Here is a 19,136-nt window from a genome sequence, read left to right as displayed (position 1 = left end):
TATACTAAACACCTTCTTCCTCCTCCTCCTTCCTTTTCCTTTGAACTAGCTGGTGACATTGGGTGCTAGCACTTCTAGGCCTGTGGTCTTTGCCTCAGTATGAACTCTGGAGTACTCACACAGACAAGTTTATAAAGAGAAAAAAAATATTTGCAACAATAATTAGAAGAAGTAATGGATGGATTGTTTACATTTTCAAGGTCACTGGTCCTAATTACAGTCATCAACAACAAAAACATCCTGTTTTGAAATTGGCAGCAGTCTGTGGGTTTTTTTTTTTAGCATTTCCCAGTTTGTTTTTAAAGAACTAGAAAGACTTCAAAAATCTTCAAGTCTCAAATAACTTTTGCCAGAATATAGTTGAAGAAGTTCCTTAGGTTGCTTTTAAGAGAGTTTTTCCTTCTGAGGATACACAAGCATGAATTCAAATGCTTATGTACTTCATTGCCTGCAGCTAGTTCTGCTTGCCTTTGTTTTTTAAGAAATAGGCAGCCTGAGCTAAGGAGGGGCTCTTCTGTAAGACTTACAAAGCAAGCAGTGCAATGTTTGTTTGGTTTGTTATTAAAAGATACAGGATGTCCTTTTCAGTTCACTTCTTGCTTTTCTTTAATATTTTCTTTTGGCTCAGCTCTACTGATTGAAGCATTTTGAAGATAAGAGCAGAAAAAAGAAGCCTTTTCCTACTTCTTAGGCATACTGTAACTATACTAGGCTGTGCATTAGCAAAACATCTGAGGAGACAGAGATGGCTTTTCCTTGATGCGTGCCTTACATTCTTTGTTTTGATTTTAGAAAAATTAGTCACAGAGCAAATAATTAATGACCTGATCCAGTGCAAGTCTTGTGATATAGCAGACCTGCGGGGAACAGTCAGTCTCAGGTTATCATGGTGATACGGAGTGATTGTAAGATCTTCTGTGAACAAGAAGGTAGCAATGAATCCTGAGTATGTAACTTTCTGGGCGAGAGTTAGCTGACATGAAAACATCTGGCTGGAGGGCAGCCAAGGATCATAATGCACACGTAACACATGCAACCAGGCTTTCGTCTAGCTGTGTACACATGCCATGGGATTTGGTTAAGTGTTTTGATGCATTATGAACAGCCTCTTGCTCTGTTAGCATTTGAGCAGCTCCCCTGTGCAAAACTGTGGCTTAGTGAAGTTGGGAACTGACTTTCTCCTGGTGAGGATAAAGCTGTTGCACATCCTGCAACCTTCTGGTACTATATATTTGTGAAATACCTGCATGTGCTGACTGTCCTCACATTGTTCTGTTTAGATTTTCTTGAATTTGGAAGACAGCCTGAGAACTTGCATGTTGCGTAAAGACACCAATAAGCTCAAATTTATGAAGAGAGCATCAAAGTAAATACTGTGACATTCAAGTTTTCATTCTTCCGGTGAATGTGAGTGGAATATTCCCTTGGCTGAATAAATAAGTTAATTCAAAACAGTTCCACAGAATATTTTCCAAAGCACTTTTTTTTCAATTAGAAAGTTAAAACATGCTCTTTGTCCTGTTCTTTTTAATTTAAAAAATCCTTCCACTTACCCTCAACTTTGTTCCATTCCCACTTCAAGGCAGGAATTCTGGGCAGCTGCATTTGAAGTTAATGCCTCATTTTCTCCTTGCTTTTATTCTTTAAGATTTGGGACTTGATCCAAGACCCTACAAGTGACTGAAACTATTTCCACCAATATTAGAAGATCAGGCTGATGCAAACAGCACAGACAAGGCCTCCTGGAGTGCTTGAAAACAAAACTTGCAGTTTGGGGGTTTTGTGTGCAAGAGAATCAAAGGACTTGAATGGGCTTGTTTGCACGCTGACTCAGATGAGAGCACACCTGCTATTCTGCAGACAGTGATAGGACCTCATCCACAGAAAGGGAAACCCATCCTGATATTTTGGCAAGAAATACAAACACTTTTTGGTGTTAAGAGTGGATGCGAGGAAAGATTAAAAGATCTCGATCTTTCTAACTGTCTGTGTGGCATAACAGTCCTCAGTTCTCTGAGGAATGTGAACAGCCTGGGGGTAGAGGACTTATCTAGTACTATATCTAGTACTATATTAGGATGTGGCTGACAAAGGAAACATGTAGTCAGAGTATTTTTGGGAACTGTTAGAGTATGAAATCTCTTAAGCCCTGGGATAATCTCTGAAGGATGTCATGGAAGTTTTATTTCCTGGTGTACAGTTCTAAACTGAAAATTTAATGGTGTATCTTCTGAGAAGAGCAATATTTTATTGGCCACAGGAAAGGATAAAGATGTAAAAATTGATCTTGCTCATCTTCCCTTCCCTGCCCCTCACGCTCAGTTTTTTTACTCAATGTGCGTGCTCTGTATTGCATCGATAATGAACAGTGGAAAAAGGGAGAAGGCCACTGAGTGCACATGATTCTTTTTCTATTGCAGTGGCGTTCAGCTTTGTGGAAGCTTTCCCTTTCGTATTTTCTGACTACCTACTGGGTTGAGGTTGCTACAATGCTGGTGTTCCCCATGGATTAGTGATCAATGGATGGGGAACTTACCTTCCTACAGAGTCGCTGGATAATTCAAAACAGATGGGATCTTAAAGGGTCTATAGTTCAGTCCTCTGCTCGAAGCAAGGCCAGCTGTGAAGTCGGACCAGGTTGTTCAAGGCTATATTTGCTCTCATCTTGAAAAGCACTGAGTTTTTTCCAGAACAGAGACTGCCCAACTTCCCTGGGCCAGCTATTGTCCTGCTGGACTGTTCTAATTATGAAAATATTTTTCCTTATATCCAGTCTGAAAGACCCTGATTTGAGTCTATGCCTATTGTCTCTTGTCCTACTTCTAAGCACTGCTGAAGAGCCTGTCTCAGCTGTCTTGATGACCTCTTTGTAGGCTCTACAGGCTGATGTTTTTTCCCCTCAACAAAGCTGATGCTTTTTCCCCTCTGCCTAGGTTGAACAAGCCCTGTTCCCACAGTCTCTCCTTGCAACCATCTTGGTGACTCCTAGCTGAGCTCTCCTCAATTTATCATTGTGTATATTGTGTTGTGGGAACCAAAACTAGATGTAGTGTCTAGATGTGCTCTCACAAGTGCCATATACAGGGATATAATCACATTGCTTGTGTCTCTGCAGGGAGTCCTTCTTCCCCAGGTGCAGGACTAGGTGTTTGTCCTTGTTGAATTTCATCAGGTTCCTGTCAGCCCATCCTTCCAGTCTGTCTGGGTCCAGAGCAACTCTGCCCTAGTGTGTCTTTATTGGCTGATCTCACCAATTTGGTGTCATCCATAAATATGGTAGAAGTGTCATCGAACTCCTCATCTAGGTAACTGATAAAGGAGTTGATCAGGATGAATCCAAGTATAGGCCCTGTGACACCCTACTTGTAACTGACTTCCAGGTAGAGTACAATCCATTGTACTCATTGTTCATCCAGACTGTAATGTCCTGACTTGGATACAAGCCTACTGTGGGACACAGCGTTGAGTATATATCCTAGTGCCCTTCTAGACCAGTCACAGCTGGTTCCATGGTCTTGCAAGGGAATCACCAGATTTAATTTCAGCTACAGGGGGGCTAAGTTATCTAAATAAACCATTCACCTAGTCCCAGCATGGACTGGTGTTATGTATGGTGTCAGTGTCTTCCTCAAAAGGTTGCTTTGTAGCCCAGATTTTAGTATGGAATAAAACTGTAAGGGAAAAACCATATTGAAACGTGAGCTCCTTCTCCCCACTCTAACATTATCCCCTCTCCAAAAAACCGTAATCCTTAACCAGAAATTCAAACCAAACTACTACGTGTATTCTGTATTCCAAAGACTGTGCTATAAAGCACAATTAAAAAACTTTGACAGAAAGGCCCTGAACAGCAGAAACAGGCAAGACTTCATTCTGTCCTGAATGGGCATGTATGTTCACACATGCAAACTCTTATTTCAGTAGCAGTTTTCCTCTCTCTGGAGCTCTGTAGGATAAGTCCTGTGTGATGTCCTCAGTAACTGCTATGAATTTGCATTCCCTGGCAGTACAGCTCGGCAGCAGATGAAATGGCTCCTGGTAAAATAAATTAATCTGAAAAGGAGAATTCGAGAATACAAAGTAAAACCTTCATTTAATCAGGAAGTGGTCATAGCTGTTACTTTCAGGGGACAGCAGAGTTGCATTCACTTCCTGCCATTCAAGTAATCTTGAACAAATTCTGTAAGAGACCAAACTGTGTCATTATTCGTTATGAAAAGAAATGCAAAGCAATCTTTACGTCCTGCTTTTGATTTGAAGGCTTCAATTTACACTGTCTCTTCGTGAAGATTTTTTTTCTGTGACAACTTGGCTAACAGGTATCTGCTTCATTTTATTGAATAGGCTTAGATTTAGGATTTCAAAAGGAAAAACCTCCTTCCCTTCACCTGTTATTTAATACTCAATACAACTTCAAAACACTACACCCTGAAGTCATTTTGATTAATAACATCATCTCCTCTTAGAGAAGTAATTTATCATTTGCTCCTCTCTTAAAGCAGATACTGTAGAATCTATTTTATGCTGCACTTTAAGTTTTGTGAAGACTGGTGTGAAAGAGCAAATATTAAAGAAAAGATTTCCAATTTTGGTTTAAAATTGGCTCTTTTGGCAGTAATTTAATAATATAAAAGTCCAGGGAAAATGTATCACAGCTTAGTTGTGCATGGAGATTTATTTAACAAAACAAAAACTTTACTCTTCAGGGTGGGAAACATCCATGTTCAAGTTTTGTAGCAACCAAATTCGTACAATTACTCTTTTACTATGTATGCCTCAGGACTACGGGGGCCAGAATAGGCTTATGAATTCTTGACCCTACCTAGACAAAATCATTTAACTTTGATTATCCCCTGCAAGGGTAGACTTAGGTATTGCACAGGGAGCCGTGAGTTTGTTAGTGTGAGTTACGGGGGCTGCTGTGTCCAAGTTCAATGTGTGAGTGCCACCAGGGTTTGTACACTCAGCTCAACTGTCATCTTAACACACAGAAGGTCCTCAGTACCAGCTGATGAGCACCTGCAGACTGGTCTATGTCCTAGTATGAAAGCCTGAGCTCAGGATGAGAAGCCAGGAGCTCAGAAGCCTGGGAGCTCTTGCAGGGAGGTGAGTCCTTGTCACTGTTCCTGCTGCAGCCAGGGAACAGCCCCTTTCGCCTTGCTGGAGCTGGAGGCACAAGTTCAGATCTGCTCTGCTACATGTGGCTTAGTGTCAGAAAGAACAAATGAGACAAGGTCTTTTGACTTGTTGCGTCACAAATCCTTCAGTAAATGTTTGGAGTTCTGTCTTGAAAGGGTTTAATTTTTTCTCTGCTTTTTATGCTTATTTGGGGCTTCTCCAAGATCTCAATTCTAGAAGGAAAAAACCCACTCTTCATCTGATTTTTAGCCTCGTTATTTTCACATCCAAGTTTTCTCGTGCAATCAGTGGTCTTTAGGCTTAAGTGGCCTTTTATCTGCAGCTGTTATTTACCATTCCCATATAGTTGTGAAGAACAACCTTGGCTTTTAGAGGGTTATCATACCGGCCTTTCTAAGACTTCTCTGACATGAGAGATCCTGTATTTCCTGTAACATCTTATTAGTGTTGTGCTGCCCCTCCTGCAGCTGGGACATCAGCAACTGATACTATTCAAAAGTCCCAGTGGTGTGTCTGCTAAGGCTCGGGCTGTGACCTGCCTTCTTCCCCATCCTTCCCTGGAAATGTCTGCACTGTTACTGCTTGTCATCCTATTTGCTTTTTTGTGACTCATCAGGCCATCTCCTTGTTATATTGGTTTCTGAATGGCACAGTAGAAGGAGATTTGTCCCAGAACACTGGGGTTTTTTAAGTGTAAATGGCTGGTCCTGACCTATTTGTAGTAGGAGTAACTCTGCAAAGTAAAGTCTTGTATTAGCACTGGACCCTTTTGCACCAGGCAGATGCAATACCGTAGCATTTAGAGCTCATAGTCTAAATAAATGACCTGCCAAAGAATGGAGGAACATGAAACTCACCTCCATTAACTTAAATTTCTACATTTGAGATAGCTCTTGAGTTCCGTATAAACTCAAGTGAAACTGTTAAGGTGCAGTTTGTCTCCCTCAAGGGCAGGTATTTAAAAGAGGCTGGATGATGTGGCCTGTACATCTCAAGTTGCCTTTCAGAAATTCCTGTTCTTCTCCGTGATCCTTTGTCCAAGGGAACTTGGACAACTGTTTTGGGTTTAGATGTCTAAGGCTGGATGAGGTGCATCCCATCTTGAGTGACTTGTCCACAGACTCAGCTCTGTGCTTGGCATCTGACAAATCCTGAGATCGGGACTTCAGAGTTGTGCTAACTAGTCTCATGCACCTGATTTCCAGGTTGTGCTGAAAGGGAGGGTGCAGGAGATGATGACATTGGGCAAGCTAGCCAGAATATGTAACTTTTTTTTTATAAAAGTCATCCCGTTAGAGCAAAAGCTCAGAGTGCTGGAGAACATGTTATTCTACAGTAAGCATCTGCCTCTAGATCTATAGTTTACGAGTTCTTGAGGGACTTACTGCCTGTGACACACAAATTCAGTCCCTTTGAGGGTATGTTTTTAGATCCTGGGCCAAATCCATTCTTTGTGAAATGTGACCGATTTCCTTGGAGTGACAGCAGAGCTGCAGTGTGAGCATTAACCGGTGCTGTAGTGAACCTTTTTGTTTGGGTGTGCATCAGTGAGTTGGCAAATTTTACTCCACTTGCTGAAAAGAGGCAATCAAACTGGTGTAGACATTTCCAGCTGCAGTTGGAAGTGCTGCCTTCTGTAACTTTGTAGTAGTTGCCTCTGAGTAACCTCCAAGCTCCTGACATACAGTGTTTCTTTCCTGGATATATATTTTTTTTCATTCTAGGGATGATGAAATCAAGGTGGTAATAGCTGTATATTTACTTAGTCAGCTGAGGCTGCTGCTGCCTAAAGTATTTTAATTATAAGTGGATTGAAGAGTTTGGCTGCAAATGGGCTTGACATCCTCATGTTTCGGGAAGCAAAGATCCTTGGACAGTGATTTACTGCTCACTACCTCTCGCTCTCTGTGTTGTATACATGGAGTGCCTCATACACATTCCTTTAAAGGGTTTTATCTTGGTCTCTTACATATCCTTTTGCCTCATTTAAATTCTCTCCACCAGAAGCACTTCTCAAGATACTGTTAAGAATATTGGTGTTTCTAGAGAGTGGTCTGAAGGTGCTGTTTAGTATCCAATTGTCAGGCATGGAGGAAAGATGTTTTTAATGATACCATTGGCCGAATATAATGCAATCCATAGCCTTTTCTTCTCCTAGTAAAAGGGCTAGTGCAATGCCTGACTTGTAATGAAAGTATTGAAGTATTGCACTGTTGAAACAGAACTTGTGCAGGTCCTCTTAAAAAAAAAAAGGCACTTTCAGAGTATATTATTGTCTGCTAAAAATCAAAAAGCAAGGACAATTTTTTAGGGTTTTATTTTCCTTTTTTTGTTGTTGTTTTTGTTGTGGTTGTTAAGACCCTTCAGAAAAAAATCAGGTATTAAAAATCTGCTTTCCCCCAGCTCTACTAGAGGGCTGTGCAGACTGTGTTCAATTCCACCTTCTTTTCAACAGCAGCAGCAGCAGCATACCACTGTTTCAGTGTCAAACAGTTGCATCCAGAAGAGCGTGGCACTCACTGCTGGCACTGTGTATTCATTGGTATTCTGCTACTGTAAGAAACCAGTCAGTCCTGGTTCCCTCCTCCCACCACAACTGGAGTTCGGCAGGAGCCTGGGGAACCTGCACTGCTTCTCGAGGTGGTACCAGATGAATATTCATGCTCCCCACTCCTGCTTAAGCCATTAACACTGCCTTAAACACAGAAGTGTGAATCTGTATGGTTTTAATTTAGCCAAGGTGCTGAATATTTGCTCAGGGTGGTGGTCCATAACATGACACTGGTTTAATTAGAATTGAGAACAATGCCTTTCTTATAAGCATTGTCATTTTTCTCCACTACCCATCTTTCTCACAAATTCCAGGGAATAATTGACATTAACAAGCTCTTTAGATAAATGTCCTATCTAGAGCACTTAGGAGCTCTCTGAACAATGTGCTTTTTTTCCCCCCATGTTTGTTCTTAGTAGCTCATACGTCCTCCTTTTATGGTTTACAAATTTTTGTCATTGGCATTGGACGTATCTCATTTGAATACTTTCCCCTTAGTGTCTGGATCCTTTCTGATCTCACTGTTGATTTGACAGCAGTATAAGATATCCCTCCATTCTCAAAAATTTAAAATACAGAGGTCAAAGGCTCAGCAGCTCTTCTGTCCCTCCTTAGTGGCTGTCCCAGATGAAATCTGAGACGTGCAAGCATTTTTGGGTGTTTCTTATTCGTGTTTTCAGGAATGTGCAGCTTTCTTCCTGTCATGGTTGCAAGCAAATAGCAAGGTGGACAAACAGCAAAACAGTAAGGAGGCAGGTTGGCACTTTGGACCAGAAATGGAGTGAAACAAATAGATTCTCATGAAGGGGTGTAGTCTTAAAGATTGCTCTGTCTAGTGCAAGTGGGAACCAAGTTCTCCACCAAATTTAATTGGAGCTACCCAGTTATACCAGGGCTGCAGATTCTCATCCTGCGAGAGATGTTCTTTAAAGTGTGGTGAACATTTTTTGAAGGTGGGACTCTGATCCCTTTCTTCAATTACTTACATTTTGAAAGCCCCCATGGGCATTAACAAGCAATTAATAAATAATAGAAGGTCTTGCAGCCAAAATGCTGTTTACTGTGTGTAACTGTTTTACAGTAGCCTAAGCCCTCTGTCCCTTGCTGCACACACACACACTCACAGGTCTTGCTCCTCAGGGTTTTCAAATCAATCGCTGCTTAACTATTTGCCTTCTATTGCAAACCTCCTGCTGACTACCCCCTTGTCCCCTTGTAATGCAGTTGTCCCATTGCTGCTGGCTTTCACCTTTTGCAATACTGGGATAATGTGGCTTTATATAAGCAAAGAGCTGGATCCCACTGTCCTTGCTTGGTGCTGGGGCAACATAAACAGGCTGCAAATGTTTGTTCCCCTCTAATGAAGAGACTTGAGGGTCTAGCATACACCATTTATTCTTTTGAGTAAATATCCGTTCCCACAGGCGTCCAGCAGCGTCTGGCAGAGAAGATCAAAAGAATAGAAATGAAAAGGACTTTCCCCCTTTCTGGGGGGAGCAGGCAGCGGGACATCTCCTGCAAGATTAGATGGCTGAATACACTCTTTGCAAAGCAACTCATGTGCTCGGCCAGGGCTGCGCGCAGAGCGGCTGCGCTCCCAGCCTGGCCGCTGGGGGAATAAGTGCAGTATCTAAAAAGTCTGTTTGCAGCATGGGCTTGGCAAGCAGAGCTTTTGCTGCTGATTAGGCTGTTAAATAACTTAAGGTCAGGGTTTCTGCAGCTCCCTTCTGGTATTTTTACCACTTTGGCAATCTAGCCATTGGATTCAAGGATCTGGCGAGGGGATGTTTTCATCTTTTAGTGTACAACAGGAGAGCTGTGCAAACTGAAAAAGGTAACACAGTGCAAATGGGAGCTGGGGCACAGTGTTCTGAGCAGAGGTGCACACTTGTGAGCTGCTGCCACTCTGAGCAGGTGAGGAGGTCACTCTTTGGGGGCTTACGTCCTCATGGTGACTCTTCGCCCTGTTTCCTCTGAGAAGGCGTCACTTTGAGTCTTCAGCTAGTGGTGAGGTTCCTGTTGCCTGCTCTGGAGACTGGTCTCAGTTTAAAGTAATGGGAAACCAAGATCTTTGATGCTCAATTTCTTTTAGAGAGGAAGGTCTCCCTTGGCATTGTCTATGTGCAGTGTTGGCCTACTCCATGCAGAGGGCTTGTAGATCCTATTCTCTAGGTCAGTGTAGAGGAACCTTGGTCTTGGTGGGCAGCAAGCTAGACAAGATGTCTGACTTTAAGATCATTATAGTGTAGAGCTAGCTAAACCCATCAAACTTGTCAGAAAATCAACTCAGGCTCGGAGACCTGGATTATTTTATGACCAGAATATGATTAACGAGTGAGCTGCTGTCTCTGGCTGGTCCAGTGCCCAGCATGAATTAAGATGGGAAGATGCCAATAAAACTAGTCCTGTGGCAAAGGAAGATTTTGTGGTAACAGAAGTGACCTGACAAAGTGCAGCTAGGCAGAAAGGATGTCAGGCCATGCTGATCTCATGAATCAGATGGTGGTTGTTTGTCCAGAGATTATTTTGTCCCTTGGTAAAGTGTTATTGAGAAAAGCCTTCTGCCAGCTAAAAGGACTCTTCTTCTCTGCCTGTCCATTGGAGTAAGAGACATCACTTAACTGGTCCAGTTAACTGGACTGGAGTGGGTGTATGTTATCTTTTTTTCTGTAATGAGTCCTCAGAGAGAAATTGCTTTTGGATGGAAAGAGTACATGGGAAATGTTTCGGCATTGGAGACCAAGAGAAGAAGTGGGGAATGAAAGTGCCAGGTTGCCCTTAGGCAGTCAGGTTGACCTGGGCTCTGCATCTGTGGGAGGAAGTCTCTTGGGGTGCCTGCATGGATCCTTGCTGGGAGCACTCCCCTATGGGAGAGCATGGGCAAAGTGCTACAGTGTTCCTGAGCATGCAGCTGAGATTGATGCCTCCTGCATGTGCTGGGTGGGCTTTCTGGATGGATACATTTGTCTGGGGCCATTACTGCATCTGGCAAGATGTTGCTATACTGACAGTTGGCTATGAGAGAGTTAAATAAGTTTTTTTAATATGATTTTGAAACATTTTCTCTAGTTCAAGTGGTAAACCTAAAATTACTTTGTATCCTGCTCCTGCTGAGTAATGCTTTCATGGAAGCACATTACAAGAACTGGGAGGAAAGGTTTCTTTGTCACTTGCAAGGCTGTGGAGGATCGGAGGTGAGAGCAGAGGAACAAAGCTCGCCTGCACTCACTGCTGGTTTTGTTTCAGTGATGTGTATATCAACTGGACAGTTGCTTTTTACTGTAAAAAAAGACCAAAGACCATGTAACCACCCAACTGCACAAATCAGCTTTGTGACTTTGATGCCTTAAGCAGATACTTGAAGATGTGCCTGATCTGTCACGTTGGGAGTGAACAATCTCAAATGACACATTTGCACCAGAGTCAGTGTGAAACTGGCTATACTGACCGCTGCAGAGAGAAGTGTCAATGTGAGCAGGAAGGAAGGGAAGTAATTAGAAGAAATGCTGCTGTTTGGAGCTGTATATCACTGATCAGTAGTGATTGACTTTTCTTCCTGTTTCAGTATCCATGTTGCTCAGACCATGCCCACAGCAGTCCTGGTCCCTCCAGCAGATGGCTGAGAGAGAGAGACAGGATGTTTCCCCCTCCCACTGATTGCAGGGAGCGTGGGGAGAGACAGTCACAAGTTGCTGGGAGCATAATTTGCTATTAGGCTATGTGGCATCCTGTCTGCCATCAATTACAGTCTCAGCTCAGAATAAAAGGGAATGGAAGGGACTTTACATCCAAGCCATCTCCTGCTGGTGAGGAGGGGCTGTGAATGCATTTTGAGAGGAAAAGAAAGTGGGGGAAGTATCATGCTGAAAATTTGCAGATGGGAAAAGAATAAGAGGGAAGACACATTTGAATACAACATTATCAAGAACCTGTTGTTACCTGCAAAGACACGTGCTATCAAAATGTGAATTAAATAGCTTTTTCTAGAGTTTTATCTGCTGAAAATAGAGAATTGTACTTAGGCGGAGAGGGAAAAATCTGATGCATAAACCAGCAGAGTTTATCTTGCTTTACAGCTGATGTCAAAATGGTAACCGGGTATCAGGGAACCAGAGCAAAGGGTTAATTCTCCCAGCCTCAAATCGTGGGGGCGGCCCTGCGATTCAGGAGGCCAGGTTGTTCTGAGCTCTGTTCCTGTGCTTGAAAGCTGTAACCAGCTCTCCTCTCCCTGCTCCCAGCTTGCACCACAGACCTGCTCCCGCAGAACTGGAGGGATCCTCCTTACGTGACCTGTACAGCATTTGTTGTTTTGCCTTTCCTGGCTTTCACTTCCACATGCTGAGCTCATGGTGGAAATAATACAGCTAAATTGCTTCCTCCAGCTACTCACTCTCAATTGACTCTTCTCCATGGGGAGCTTTAAATGGTGCCCACGGGGCAGAGCAGAGCCTGAAATCCCCCTTAACCCCGGTATTTCAAAAGTGATCAAGGTGAACAGAGATCTGATCTCTGCTGTAGGAAATGATGCACAGTTGTAACAAGTCATTACCCTAAAAAGAAGAAATGAGCCTTCATACAGTATGTGTTGACCTTCACTAACTAAAACACATTTTTTTCAGCTGTTTTATATGCTTGGTTGTGCACGAGCAAGGCCCTTTTTTTTATCCAAGCGTAAGTGGTACAATGCTGCAGTGCTTTTTCAAAGGAGCTAAACTGAGAAAACACTTAAAAATCCACACTTTTTACTTTTCTCTGATAGCCTAGTTAGTTCTTGGAGGATAAAAGGATTTGTGGAAGATAAGAGGAAGCAGCTTTTGTGAGTGCTTGAAACTGACTGCCATACTTTACCTTCAGGCGCTGCAGATCTTTGCCCTCTGGGATTTACTCCCAGCAGCAGACTCCAGCTGCGCTCCTGGATGAATTAGAGCTCTGAATTTATAGACATGTCCACTAATCCTTTCACCGGCACTTTGAATCAAGGCCACTGGAAGGTGGTAGTGTATTTCTTATCAGTAGTGTGCTGCTTATCACTGATGGTAAATATCTCCTGAGCTGTCTAATCATCACAAAACTTGCATTTGGTGTTAGCAGGACGCTTGTTATTTGCTCAGATCCTCTGACACAGAGCTGTGCTGCCTTTTATTTTGCACTATCTGTGGCATAAAATGGAGACTGGGCTGAAAGGAACACCTTGCCTGGAAGGCAGTCATAGAAGTTGGTGGGTAGAGACAGGTACCCTCCTCCCTCCAGGTCTCTGAGCAGTGCACAGCACTAAAGGCAGCAAAGAGCCTCTGGTCTGAGTGTGCAGCACATCCCCACTAGCCTTGTGTTTCTTTCCTGGTCGTTTCAGTGTGTGTTTAAGCAGTTATTGTGGTAACTCACTTTCTCCTACTGAAACATTGGTTAGCAGCCACTTTTCAGATCAGTTTTGCAAATACAACACAGAGCATGAGAGTCCTGCTGAGCAGCCAGAGCAGCAGTTAGTGTCACAAAAGAAAAACAAACAAAGCTGTATGATGACCGCAAATATTACCATGGAAAAAAGATGTCCTACTGTTGCCATAAAGTAAGATCATGGGAAAACAAAAGCAAATGCATAGAAACATTTCTTCCCCTATACACCCACCCCCCTGCTCTATCACCCAAGAATATAAAGTTTTGAATAATTTGTCTGCTGTCAAAGTTACAGAAATCTCCCAGAGATAAAAATCTTTGGTATCTTAAGTGCAGCAGTGTGTGGTCCTATGGCAATTGCACCCATGCAGAATGAACTGCCTGCAAAATTGCATTACAGGTAGAGATGTGAGTTGGTATTTGAAAAATAAATAACCTATTTAAATGTATAAAGGAAAACAAGTGAGCTCACCCATGAAGTAGGTCTCAGCTGAAATGTCATGAGCAGCATCATTTACATTCAGCCTCCCATTGAACCCAGGGGAGCCTTATGTTCAACTGTTTCACTGACCCACGGATGGACAGACTGACAGGCTCTTTGTTGTAGAGTCAAGTTAGGAAATACCAGAGCTGAGGTTGTCTGTGCAACCTTCCTCTCTGCTCCCCATGCGGACATGCCACAATATGGGCTTTAATTCCATAATCCCTCAGTCTTTTTCCACTGGCTCCCTGCCTCCCACAGCGTGGAGGAGGCACAATGCCGCCTTAATGAGCAGACAAGCAGTGGCTTGGCTTATTGTTATTCGGGCTGTGACCATGGACCTCATTCAAGTCCCACTCTCCCAAGTCCTGCTCTGAAAATGCAGTGTGTTATTTTCAGCTGCTTTACAGCTTGTTCTACTGAAGTCTTGCAGCCCTTCATTAGCACAACCCCTGCACTCTGTAGAGGGTGTTCCATGGTTAATACCCTTGTTTTACAGATGGAGAACAGAATGGGCACATGTCCAGAACCTACAGACTCTTGCATCCCATACCCATCTGTAGTGCTGGAGCACAGCGCCTGAGTAGGGCTGACATGGCTGTGAGCTCTGCACCTCAGCAGATCAACCTGTTGTGTCTCCAGTCAGCCATCCGGAGAACAAGGGAAGGTAGATACCCCTTGCCACAGCCCTATGGTTTCTGGCCATGGCCCATGCAATGCAGAGCCCTGGTGGTACAGGAGACGTGCTCACAGTACAACCCCTTGCCCTGCGCCCAGGGCAGAGGGGTCTGGGAGCCAGGGCCCCAGCCAACATGGATGGGGCATGGCAAGACACCAGCGAGGCATCCTGGGATGGTGCAGCTTAGGAAAACTGTTGCCTTGGCAATGCTTTTACATTACTCACCCAAATTTCTGGCCTGTACCTGCACAGGTGCCTTTTTCAACACTGCCATGACAGTTAAGGTGTGAGAGAATCTGGGGGTTTTGTTTGGTTTTTGTCGTTGTTGTTTGGTTTGGGTTTTGTTGGCTTTTTTTTTTTTTCAGTATTCTTGACTCTAAATTAACTCAATTTTTCACTTCAAACATATCTTGAGTGTGAGCAGATGGGCAGAAGCAGCAGCTCAGGTGGAACTGGCACAGGTGAACCCTGTACTCTCACAGTGTGGGAGTTTCCCGTGTGGCTCTGGGAAACACAGACCCTTGAGCTCTGCAGCTTGTGATCACTACTGCACTGCAGTCATTGTTTTCTAGCAGGTGTGAAAAGGTGATGAAATACTCACTTTTCATTTCAGTTTACAGCTCCCCTGCACCCGCTAATCTCCAGGTGAAGTAAACCCACAGTTGTGTAAGGCTGTGAGAAGTTGGATTGCTGAACATCTCACCACAAAATTAAATAACGGTCTAAAACTAGAGCAGGGAACTTTTCTATTAGATCTGTTATTCCCTTTAAACACCTTCACAGCTTCTTTCCTGCTATGTGTTTTTCTTTGGAGAAGCTGCCCTTAAAACCCTGTAGACTCTACATAATTATCTATTGTTTTGGTCCTCCTCACTCAGCATCTGTAGTGATGCCTGCTGACCTGAGCTACTCTCGTATTCATTTCACTTTGGCCTCCTCCTGCACTTGTGTGGAGCATGTAGCATCTGGCTCACGAGGACCCCACTCAACTGTGGTGCAAGTAATCCCTGTTAGTGTGTTTAGATCTGTCATGGAATTTTGTGACGGAGAAATAAGGAACAGTCGAGCCTTACTGTCTCTGCTTAGTTAGGTAGGTTGCTTTCTTTCATAGATGTGATGCCACCACAAGAATTGTGAAGGAACAGTAACATGCTTTGTTTGTAGAAGGAGCTGCATCAGCACCTTGGGATACATAGTTTTTCAGACCAGGAGTTGGAGGCAGGAGGAGAAGGGCTGTGAACAGGCAAGCGTGAAATATCGTGTACTGCCCCTGTTAGTCCTCTGAGATTTTTAAATTTTGTTTACTACAAAATTATTTATACATAAGAACAACTATGTATATTAAAGAATGATCAAGCCTGGCCTCAGTTGTTTCTAACTATAATTGCAAAGTTTCTCATTTTCACACAGTAATGGTGCTTTTGTTGCAGATTGATGTCCTCAAGGCAGATGTGGAGAGTGCTGAGTGGAAAATTTTGGAAAACCTGATCCTGGAAGATGTTGTTGAGCAGATAGGACAGCTGGTCTTTGAGGTGCACATCCACTGGCCTGGATTTGAAGTTAGCGGCAATGACAGCACGGTGGTGCGGTACTGGTACAGTCTGCTCCGAGAACTGGAGCTGAAGGACTTCAGGCTTTTCTATACCTACAAAGACTTATCAAAACCACAGATGTTCCTGAAAAAGAAAGCCTTCAACGCCAGTAGCTGTTACACACTGAGCTGGGTAAATACAAGATGGAAATAGCAGAAAGGAATTTATGATGTGTGACTGCGAGGCATCTGGCCCTGGAGCATTACTGAAGAGGACTTTGGCATCACTGTCTTAGGTTGCTAAATTTGTACGTGGTGACTGCTAACAAAATGGCCTGGCTTTTTTATTTATATGTTGTCGAAAGACCTGGCACTAGGAGAAGATACATGGTGCAGAGCTGTGTAGCAACATATTTGCCGGTGGGTACACTGTCTCAGAGGACAGAGGTTTCTGTAAAGGTTTGCCTGGGCAAGCTAACAGCAAGGCTTTTCCAGGCTGCTCTATGCTTGAGCATGCCAGCAAGGTGGGGCTTCCTGGGAAGCTGTGCTGGCTCAGCTGTGCCAGCCCTTGGGCAGGAGAGTGCTTCTGAGGAGGTGCCTTTCTAAGAAACGGTCAAGTGTTACTTCTCTGTAAAGCAATTGTCTTTGATTTGCACCTTCTTTACTCTGGCTTTGTTTCCTATGGAACAAATTTTAGTCAAGAACAGTATGTTCTTGAACCCACTGGCAAATTTCAGCTGAATTGGGCAGAGGCAGAATTCACCACCAAACTAAATTTCTACCTATTTCGTTGAGCAGCTTCTGGGTGCTCTGACTTTGGCTCTTTAAGCTAGTCTGGCTGCATGAAGCGAGTTCAACGCTTCTGACACAGGAGACGGTGGGACAGAGACACTCAGCTGCTGGAAAAGCTGCTGCCAGTGCTCTCCCTCCTCACCCTCCATAGTCTTCAGCCACAGAAGAAAGGGCTTCCCTAGTTCATCTGCTCAAAAACCTGCTTGATTTAAATTAGTCATGCAATGGCTGCAGCGAATGGCTTTTCATCTAGCAAGATACTTACGTAAAAGAGATGAAAGTGAAACCTGGTCTTTTTGTTTGTTTCTTTTGAACCATTTGCTGATGCCTTCTCCAGTGCTGTGCCTGAACACCTGCACCTCCTCAACACCTCGCTGGCCCAGCTGCCTGTCCCTTGCACAAAGAGGCCAGACCCTGGATCTGCACCGATGCTGGCAGAGGTGGTGGCTCAGGCAGGTGCCCTGGTCTGCTGCTGTGCTGGGGCTCTGCAGGCTGGGATGTGGATTGTCTGCAGTGCACCCCCAAGGAGCCAGCCTTTGGCATTTCCTGGGGAGCTAAGGAATGGGGGGAGCTAAAAAATATATAGCAGATTAGGGTTTTTCTTATTTTTAAAAGAATTTTGACATTAAACTTTGCATTAAAATACAATATATCACCACTTGCATGTCTTTAATATGTGGCCTTTGTAAATGCCTTTGGTTTCTGACTTCTGCAGGGCTTGGTGTCCCTCCCCTTGGTGTGCCTCAGCCCAGTGTTTTGTTTTTAACAAGTCTCTCCCTCTGTCCCCATGTAGTTCCTTCTCTTAGTCCTGGCATTTTCTTCTTTCATACCCTCCTTTCCTTCTTCACCTCTCTGCTGCCTCACCACCCTCATCCCCTCCTTCCCAGAGCAGGAACCTGTGCTGGACCCAAGAAGTCCATAGGATCTCAGCAAGCAGCCAGAGGTAGGAGCTCTTCCTTCCAGGCAGACAAGTCACCTTTCTTTCTGAGGCCCTGCTTTGCCTCACCAGTTGATCGAGCCATTCTCCTCACCTTCCCCAGGCTTTATTCCAAGCCAGGCATCTGCTTTCCTCCTCTCCCACCTCTCTGAGGGCTCCTGCTGACCCAGGGTGGGCAGGGACCACTCTTGCCAGCAGAAACTGCTTCAACCCTTCAGGCAGCTTTCCTCCCACCACCCTTGCTTGGGGGCTGTGGGGAGCTCTGGCCCCAGCACCTGCCTCCCACCTCGACCTGAGGAGTCATTGTAGGGGTTGAAACTGCTGCAGCAAATCCGACTTCGAGCATCTATGTTGACCACAGAAGCCACAAACCTTGGATTGCTTTGGAAGATGCAGAAAACACCCCTCCCTGCTTCAATTGATGAAGGACTAGCATGGGAGGGGCTAGTGGAAATGGAGGGGTTTTAATCTCTTCAGTGAAAGCTGGCTCTGTACCCTCATGTGTTTTGGTTTGTATCAGTCTTCCTAATCACGTTTGAAACTTTAACTTTTTAAACAAACTTTTTCTTTTATAACCAATGCATGCTGGTTTTCAATCTAATGCCTTTCAGTCACACTGACTGTGCTTTATGTCGTATGACATAAAGCTGAAGGACTTCAGGCTTTTCTATACCTACAAAGACTTATCAAAACCACAGATGTTCCTGAAAAAGAAAGCCTTCAACGCCAGTAGCTGTTACACACTGAGCTGGGTAAATACAAGATGGAAATGATTTATTGCCCCCCCTTTTCATTTCACTTTTAAAAAGAAATCCCTCTACTTCTGTAGTTACAGTAGGATTTGCTGAAGTGGAGTTTAATCCTAAGGGGGGGACTTAACATGGGCTTCTGCACATCAAATGCCTCGTTTAGGGAAGAAGATGGATGGTGCTGCTGGATCTGGACTACTGACAGGTGATGATCCCGGCTATGCCTATGCTAGGAAATTTAGCAGTGACAGGCAGCATTCACAGGAGTGGCTACCTGGTTAACTGACAAGATCCTTGGCACAATTTTGGCTCAGGCCATCTAGGATTCTCCCAGATGATTCCTAGGCATGGCCATGAGTTAGCCCAAGCCAACGACAGCCTGGATGCAGCCACCTTGTTTGAGAAGCTGAAAGTGTTTAGTAAATGGACATGGCCAGGCCATCTTTTCCAGTTTGTCTCAAGGCTGAGGAATACCTGCTGGTGCCATTTTGCTTTCTGGTATAATTTAACAAGAGCAGGTGGCAGATTCTTCAGCTGTGAGGGGGTAATCCTGGTTATACGTACAAACTGGGGGGATGAGACGCTGGAGAGCAGCCCTGCAGAAAGAGTTCTGGGGTCCTGGTCAATGGCAAGATGAATATGAGGCAGCAGTTTACCCTGTCAGTCAAAAGGGCCAACCATATCCTAGAGTGCATCAGGCACAGCATCACCAGCTGGTCGAGGGAGGTGCTCTACTCTGCACTGCTGACCTCAAGTAGTGTGTGCAGTTTTGGATGCCGCAATATAAGGACATCAAACTATTAGAGTGTGTCCAGAGGAGCGTGACTAAGATGGTGCAAGGTCTCGAGGGCAAGACTTAAAAGGAGTGGCTGAGATCACTTGG

At 44.1% G+C, this 19,136-nt stretch overlaps 1 protein-coding gene across 4 annotated transcripts in view; it reads left to right on the top strand.

Moving 5' to 3' along the window:
• The window catches only part of METTL24 (methyltransferase like 24), a 49,128-nt gene extending 30,630 nt beyond the window's left edge, over positions 1-18,498 (top strand). For 3 of the 4 annotated variants that reach the window (XM_039379817.1, XM_027747895.2, XM_027747896.2), the window contains exon 5: positions 15,675-17,225. In XM_039379817.1, the coding sequence (XP_039235751.1) occupies positions 15,675-15,989 (315 nt within the window). In that variant the 3' untranslated portion in view covers positions 15,990-17,225. Of the gene's footprint in view, positions 1-15,674; positions 17,226-18,165 lie in introns of those variants that run through there. The other variant, XM_039379818.1, reaches the window with a different exon arrangement.
• Positions 18,499-19,136: the final 638 nt, after the last annotated feature.

Source organism: Pipra filicauda, unplaced genomic scaffold (assembly GCF_003945595.2).
Source record: "Pipra filicauda isolate LSUMZ 115617 unplaced genomic scaffold, ASM394559v2 scaffold176_size3548034_pilon, whole genome shotgun sequence".
Taxonomy (NCBI): Eukaryota; Metazoa; Chordata; class Aves; order Passeriformes; family Pipridae; genus Pipra; species Pipra filicauda.
This window is presented reverse-complemented; position numbering and strand designations above follow the sequence as displayed.